The 7796-nt window shown below is 49.6% G+C and overlaps 1 protein-coding gene across 4 annotated transcripts in view; it reads left to right on the top strand.

Annotated features, from left to right (window-relative positions):
• The window catches only part of ZNF512B (zinc finger protein 512B), a 63989-nt gene extending 57723 nt beyond the window's left edge, over positions 1-6266 (top strand). For all 4 annotated transcript variants that reach the window (XM_032766370.2, XM_032766366.2, XM_032766368.2 and 1 more), the window contains 2 exons: positions 958-3871; positions 3905-6266. In XM_032766370.2, the coding sequence (XP_032622261.1) occupies positions 958-1251 (294 nt within the window). In that variant the 3' untranslated portion in view covers positions 1252-3871; positions 3905-6266. The remainder of the gene's footprint in view (positions 1-957; positions 3872-3904) is intronic.
• The last annotated feature ends 1530 nt before the right edge of the window (positions 6267-7796 follow it).

Raw genomic sequence — 7796 nt, 5'->3', positions numbered from 1 at the left:
GGGGTGGGAAGTGGGAGGGGGCGGATGGGGGGGGCAGGCTGTTTGGGGAGGCACAGCCTTCCCTACTCGGCCCTCCATACAGTTTCACACCCTGATTTTTTTTGCCCACCCCTGGGTTAGGCAGAGGCGAGGGGGGGTGAGCTTACATCTCTTTGCTTTTCTGGCCCTCCCTCCTTGTCCCACCTGTTGGACCTTCCTCTGAGGCCCCCGAGCACCCAGTCTAGTCTCTGGCGTGTCCGGAGGCACAGCGCTCCTATGGCCTTACTTCGCGCACTTTGTGTTCGGGGGGGCAGTGGCAAGCTCATTCAGCCTAATTTCCAACCAACCCCCAGGCTGAAAAGCTTGACTCTGATTTGAAGGTTGTTAAGTTCCCATTCCTTTTGTGGGAGATTCAGAGAAAGGGAAGAGAGAGAACTGAAAACAGAGAGGGGAAAGTGGAGCGGAGCCTGGGAGGTGAGGGAAAATAGAGAGAAACTGGGAGGAGGGGGTGAAGGGGGAGAAGAGGAGAGAGAAATTTTCAAGTGAAGAGAGATACAATCCGCACCTGAATAGCACATACAGAGTGCACCGTTCCTTCTGTCCTTAATACACAGCACAGATGTGTTTCCCCTCTAGACAGAAAAATGGTGTAAACTATAGGAGGAAAAGGTTTGCAGCTCAGGGCCCCGTTATGAGAGGCAGTGTGGTCTAGTGGGTAGGCACCAGGCTGGGAGTCAGGAGCATCCAAAACTAATTTGTGGCATTTGCAGAAGGGGGATTTCAGAGGTCAGAGAGGGAAATTGGGGGGATGTGTACAGAGTACAGGAGTTTTCCCTGGTGAGAGTGAGGCCAGGAGGGAAAATAGGGGGGTTTATAACAAGGAAGGTGGGGAGGTGTAAATGGGGTAGCTGGAACAGTGCTCCCTGACCTGGGAGGGTGACTAACCCTCACTCCTGTTCTTTTTCCCTTTGGACACAGAACTGGTTCCGAACCTCTTCAGAGGCTGCCCAGAAGAAAAAGAACAGGGACCAGATTTCCTCCAGCCAGGAGGAGAAAATGAAAAGCACAAGTGGGAAGAAAAGGGGGAGGAAACCCAAGGAAAGGCCCCCGGAAATGTCTCCGACAGGCAGGGAGAGCTCGGCAGCAAAGACTAATCATAAGAAAGTCCCGGAGCCCTGGGAAGGATCCAACTGCAGCACCGAAGGGAGAGAGAGAGGCACCAAGCTGCCCACCCACAGGAAAGGGGGAGCCAGTAAGATGCCTGAGAAATAAGGGGTTCAGAGACTCTCCGAGCATTAGTTTACAGCCCAGGGTAATGGGGTGGGGCCCCTCACGGTTTTCTCTCCCCGCCCCCTGCTCATCCATTTGTTTGTTTTTTTTAAAAAAAAAAACAACAACAAAAAAACCACTTTAAAATCATGGACCTTGTTTCACACTGGAAAAAAAGAAAAGACTGCGATCCTCCATCCGTCACCCCCGTGCACACGCCCGTACCCCTCGACTCCCCTCCACACACACGCGTGTGCACTTGTGTGTACACACGGGCTGCACAACTCCTCTGCCGACGTGTCACGTAACGCAGCCAAACCCCTGCAAAGCGGGGACTCCCCCGCCGACCGCTTCCTTCAAATTCTGTGCGCTGAACTGGTGATGCTTGAGCAAGAGGAAAGTGCAATAGAGGCAGGGCGTAAAAGTTTTTTATTTGGGATTGCTTGTTGGATTGCAGTGCCAGCACAGGAACATGATTGGTTTCTTTTTGGGTGGGGCAGGGGCGGGAGGAAAATGATCTTTTAGACATCATCTGTACCATGCCCACAAATGGTACGACAGCCTGTGGCTTGTTAGTTGTGATGACCTAGGGGCAGGATTGAAGAGGTGTCTCCAGTGAATAGGTTTTGCCTACCTGTTGCAGTGGCTGGTGAGGCTTAGAAGATGCCAGTCCCAAAGCCAGATGCAGAACATGGTTATAGCCAGGATCCAAAGCATAGCGCCCTTAGGAAAGATTTTGGGTTTGTGAGGCAAGCTGGTGCCCCGTGGCACCCACCCGGAAGAGCCATAGTTAGTCCACTGTGTGTCTCTGAGTGATGCTCTTGCTGGATTCCCAATGGGGAGCTGTAGCTCAGAAGCCCACCTGTCAATTTCAAAAGATGTCATGGGTCCGAGCATTTAACCCATGGTCTGTTGGTTTCATGGCCTGGCCAGTGTGTTGGGCGTGGTTTCTTCTCCACCATCAGGGTAGGGAGGTGTGGTGACTGAATGTGGCAGTGCGTTCGCCGTAGCACAAAGAGTTTGTCTGTTAGGGCTGTTGTCATTCACAAGCAGCAAAGAATGCTCAGCGAGGCAAGAAACATGCCTGTGGGGCATGAGAAAAAGATCATGACTGTCAGAGGTGCAGCGCACTTGTGACTCCAACGAAAGTACACTGGCGTAGCAGGTTCTCAGCACCTCTGGAAATCAGGCTCAATGAAACCAGTCCCAAGGAAGAGTTTTTTATGTGGGGGGGTGAGGGGGCATTTGTTTTATTTTTTTAACTGAAGGCTGGGCAGATGCAAAATTATCTGAGCTCCATTGTCAGATTGAAGAGGAGAAAACCCCTCTGGATTTTGAGAGAACTTTTCCAGACTTTTTAAAAAAAAATGTACATCAATATAAAATACTGTATCAAATTGATACTAGCTATTGGTACAAATAGCCTGTTAGCAACAGAGCTGGGTGACTGCTGCAGAAAATATGCATGGACATTTCTTTGAATTCCCCCTTTCTGTGCTCGCTTTCTGCTGGCAGGAGTGTTCACTACAGGAGCAAACGCTGTGGAGGATTGGCAGAAAGAGACTTTCAAATTCGTGATCATGAGCCTTCACCCCAGACAGCTGATTCTAAGAGTGAGGCTCATTCAATCAGGGGTCAGAAACAAACCACGTGACCTATCTGTCCAATCAAATCAGCTCCACTTTTGAATACTGAAGACTCACAAAGACCCAAGAGGGTGAAGAACTTCCGATAACGAATCCATTTGAGAACATTGCAAGATGATCATGGACAGAGAAAGAGGCAAAAGTCATCCAAGTGCTCTATGAATTAGTCACCCAGTTCTCTTCACTAGGCCAATGAGATCTCTCCAGCCTGAATTTGATGCACTGCATTGGCACCAAGTGACAATCACAGGTCATGCTTTATAGGTCACACCTCCGTGGCTTGATGGATGCACTCCTCTCTTGACTTGTTCTTACTCCCTCCCTTTGAGAGGAACATGCCGCGGCCCAGGGGAGCAGCCTCTGATCCCCTGAAACTCATACTGACCTCAGTTCATCTTCCCAATTTGTCATTATTGGGAGTCCCTTTTAAACAACCACACTTGTTTTGTGTTAGTATTTCTCTGAGCGGAAATTCTCAGAACACCTTGCTCTGGGCTGGAGGAGAAACTTCCCCAGACCAAAGTCCATCGGCTTTTAGACAAATACCAGGCTACCTCGCTCCTTGATAAATACATGGGGCTCACTGCAGTTCATATCACAAGGAGGCTTACCAGAGCATTTTTGTAACATGTTTTTCACTTGCCAGTGCAACAAAACCCAAGGAGCCTTTCCCTCATTTGTTCCAAATTGGGGGGTTTGGAAGGTTACGTTCAGGGGGAAGAAATTCTGCTTATTTAGTCAATTAAAACCTTGACCTTCACTTTGCTTCACTGCATTTCACAGCCTGTCCTCCATCCTCTCGATTCTTAATATTTTTTCATGCTCTGAAGAGCCATTCAGTCATAATTAACGTCCTTCTCCAGTGACACATTATTACTGCCTCAGAGATAGAGCTGTCTACTCCTGATGTCAGGTCAACTCCTCTGGGGAATCCTTGCTTAAGTGCCCACCATATATCTTGACAGCTGAATTAAAACGTGTGCATTTCCCCTGGTAGCACTACTAAGGAGGTGTGGCTAAAGTGTCCGCTACTTGCCCCTGAAAATTGTGGCCTACAGTTTGCTCGGGATAAAATCTCTCCCTTGCATTTGGCCATTGTTTACAGAACACTGCTGGGCCGCATTTTAAAGCAATTAGTGAACAAATTTAATTAGCCAGCACATCTGGCCCTGTCTGCCTTTTGGGCATCATTGGTTCTGTTGTTTATCTTGCTGTCAGTAGCGCAAAGTACAGATCTTATCCCCCAGGGGAAGAGGATGCTTCTTAGTAGCCAGAAGGCCGGCGATTTCCTAGCCTTTGCTACAGGATAAACTGGAGCTAACTTTCCTCGCAACTTTCCAGTACATTGCAAAGAAAGTAGGAAAAAGACAACCAGTTGAAATTTTGCAGTCGTTTTGGTGATATTCTAGCCAGAGCTCAACCGTAGGGCTGCCTGTTTCAAATGGAGTCATCAAAGCAGTAATTACTAGAAAGCCATTGCATTGAGGGTTATTTTTCCCAGAGTGGCGAAATGCTGTTAAGCTGTATCCCGCCGATGCTCCAGGGAGGTGCTATCCTGCCATTGTTCCTTGCTAATATTGCCACTTGCTAAAAGGTCCTAGAGCAGCAGTAGCATTCTGCCATTCCCTCGCAGGAATGGAACACAGCGTGAGAAGGGATGTGAGAAGTAATGGGGCCTCGGATTTTCAAAAAAAGCACATCCAGTTATGCTCCTAAATCTGTATGTAGGCTCCTAAATAAAGTGACCTGATTTCTCAGCCGCGCTGAGCGCCCAGCTCCCGTTGACATCAGTGAACGCTGCTGGATGCTCAGCACTTTTGAGAAATTGCGTCATTTTATCTCGGAGCCTAAATCTGGACATTTGAAGCTTGATTTCAGGCTCCTGCTTTTCATAATCTCAGTGAGAACTGTTTGAATAGTTACAGATTAAACATCAGCTGGAAGGTGTTTAGATGTTCAGATAAGGATCGTGACACAGCAGAAAGCATGGCTGAAAGGAATAGAGGAAAGGCTGTGGAAAGAGGCAAGGAGAACGCATCGTGGCATGTACTGTACAAATAGCAAGATTACACTTACACACAATTGGTATTGTGTAGGCCCAGGCCTTGAAAAACGTGGGTCCCAAAGCACACTTGCTGCACCCTCAAATTCTGCAGGTCTGATTGTGCACATTGGCTGTCACACACCACGATCGTGTGTCTTGTGTATGCTTCAGTGCACATGCTTCTGCTGGGGCACCCACAGCTACCTCCTTTAAAGAACTGAGCCCCTAGGCCCAAAATCTTCCCCTCACCCCAAGTAAATGGGCCAGGCACTGGGCAAGGAGGAGTCCTCTTCTCATGGCACCAGAGCAGCTACTCAAGGCTAATGGCTCCTGGCTTCAAATCCGCAGTGTCCTGCTCTCCAAGGAGACATCACCAATCTGGGCTGTGCAGCATGTGTGGGGTTCCAGCAGCTGGGCTTCCCTTTGCCCCCGGAAGAGGAGGCAGGGCGGGCTCCTTAGCACTGGAAACACCCTGACCTTTATTTTCAGTGACCATCGCATGTTTTTCATTAATAGAATTGCAGGAGGACACTTTGGTTTTGTGACGTCCCAGCTTTACAAACAAAAGCAGCTTTGTCAGATACTCTCAACACGAGGGGACATCCAGCGCCACTTCAGGGGTCTCGCCCAGCTCTGCGCAGTTCAAAATGGGATCTTCTGGATAGCCACTGACTGGGAGCTCCTCTCATATGGGCCAGTACATTCTCTCCTGAGGCCTTTCTTGAGTGTGGAATTGGTTGTGATCAGACAGGGGACATTGCAGTTGTTTATATCTGTTACATGGGTGTGTCTGACATGGGCCTGAGCCACAGAATCTGCATCTGAAGCCAGGTCTCCAAGACTCCTGTATCTGGGAGTACTTGGATCTGCGAGTTCCATTTGGTCTGTGAGAGAGAATTAGAGGAATTTAGAGCTGGTTCCCACTGGGAACTTTCCAAAAGTTTGGGGGCTGTTTGGATCCAAGTTTTGGCTTCTCGTCCATTTCTGATTGCACAGTATCTGCTGACATACATCCACTCCAGATGTGTGAGCGTCACCCAGTTAAAGCCTGAAAACGTATCTCAGCACTATTCTCAGTGACAGCTGATGTGGGGATTCTCCTTAAGCTCAAATGGTAGAGCAGCTGCTGCTGCTTTTAGATGTCATCGTGTTCCTCAGTTCAAGTCCCAAAAGGGATGGATTCCACTCAGTGGCAACCAGTTTGTGGTTCAGTCCTGCTGGTGGCACGTTGTCTGGTTGGTGTGTGAACAGCAGTGGGCCAGGTTCATGCTGCGGGGGGACAACTGTGTGCTTGTGTGCTAGATCACAGGCATTTGATGGTCTTGTCCTCTGTGCTAGATCACAGGCATTTGATGGTCTTGTCCTCTGTGGCTGGGGGCTTGAAAAGTGACATGAGTCTGTGTTGATAGTGGAGCTTCTCCCTTAACTGAAGTGGTTGAGCTGCTTCCCTCGGCTCTGTGCTTCTCCAGTTCAGCTCCCCATGGAGCACCAGTTGCCTCCCCAAGGGGTTAGCACAGGGGCCGGGATTTGAGAGTTCAAACATGCACAGAGATGGCTTGAATCAGACAGGAGTTGATAGCATCTCAGGAAGGGCAGAGCAGGGGAACATCTGGAGGCAGAATGGACCTGTTGGAGGTGATGTTTATCAGTACTACACAGCTCTCTGTACCCCATGCAGCTGGCCAGTTCGGGGTGGAGTCCTGGCCAGCCCTTTGGGGCACCCTGAGGGGTAAAAGGTGAGACCAGTGCTCATGTCAATTCCATTCTAGGTGTGTGCACACTCAGGTGCACAGTTGTCAGCATTTTTTGCCTTAGCAGTATCCATAGGGCCAGCCTCTGGAGTGCCGTGCTCATGCGCTGGTGTATGAGGCGCTGCTGGCCCTACGCTCTCTCCGTTCCCTCTTGCTGCCAGGGCGGTGGGTCAGAGTGCCGCCTTGCTGCCTCGCAAGTGGACAGTGGTTTTTCCTAGTACCTACTTGGTCTATAGTTTTTACAGTAGTTTCATACCAACCAGGACATATACCTACCAGTCTTCTTCCCGAAACCTGATAAGTCAGATGAGAAGTGAGATTACACTCACTGGACGTCAGGAGGGCGCTGGCTTTCTCCGCAGAACAGACTAAGCCACTATGTAAATTGACACGGCTTTTCATCATGGTGGCAGACAGGATGAAAGGCCTTCCTGTGTCCATTCCAAGAATCTCATCTTGGATCACTGTCTGCATCAGGTTTTGCTATGAACAGGCGAAAGTGCCACCATCAGTGATTGTGCCTGCCCGTTCAACCAGGATGCAAGCCTCGTCGGCAGCCTTCCTGGCCCAGATGCCAATTCAAGATATCTGCAGGGCTGCTACCTGGTCATCCACCCACACGTTCACGTCCTATTATGCACTGACTCAGCAAGCCCAGGACGATGCTGGCTTCGGCAGAGCAGTATTGCAAGCCGCACGACTGTGAACTCCGAGCCTGGATACGACTTGTGAGTCACCTAGAATGTAATCGACATGAGCAAGCACTTGAAGAAGAAGAAACGGTTACCTGCCTTTTGTAACTGGTGTTCTTTGAGATGTATTGCTCCTGTCCATTCCAATACCTGCTCTCCTGCCCCTCTGTCGGAGTTGCTAGGAAGAAGGAACTGAAAAGTTGTAGGGCCAACAGTGCCTTATATACTGGCACATGAGCGCGGCCCTCCAGAAGGTGCCACAGCTCGCCCTACGGATATCGCTACGGCAAAAAATTCTGACAACAGTGCACATGAGCGCACACATCCCAAGAATGGAATGGACACAAGCAACAGGTCTCAAAGAATAAGTCATGAAAGGTAGGTACCCGTTTTTATGTCCCTCCCCTGAGCTCAA

Source organism: Chelonoidis abingdonii, chromosome 14, assembly GCF_003597395.2.
Source record: "Chelonoidis abingdonii isolate Lonesome George chromosome 14, CheloAbing_2.0, whole genome shotgun sequence".
Classification (NCBI taxonomy): Eukaryota; Metazoa; Chordata; order Testudines; family Testudinidae; genus Chelonoidis; species Chelonoidis abingdonii.
The sequence above is the reverse complement of the archived record's forward strand: the minus strand, read 5'-3'. Positions and strand labels throughout refer to the sequence as shown.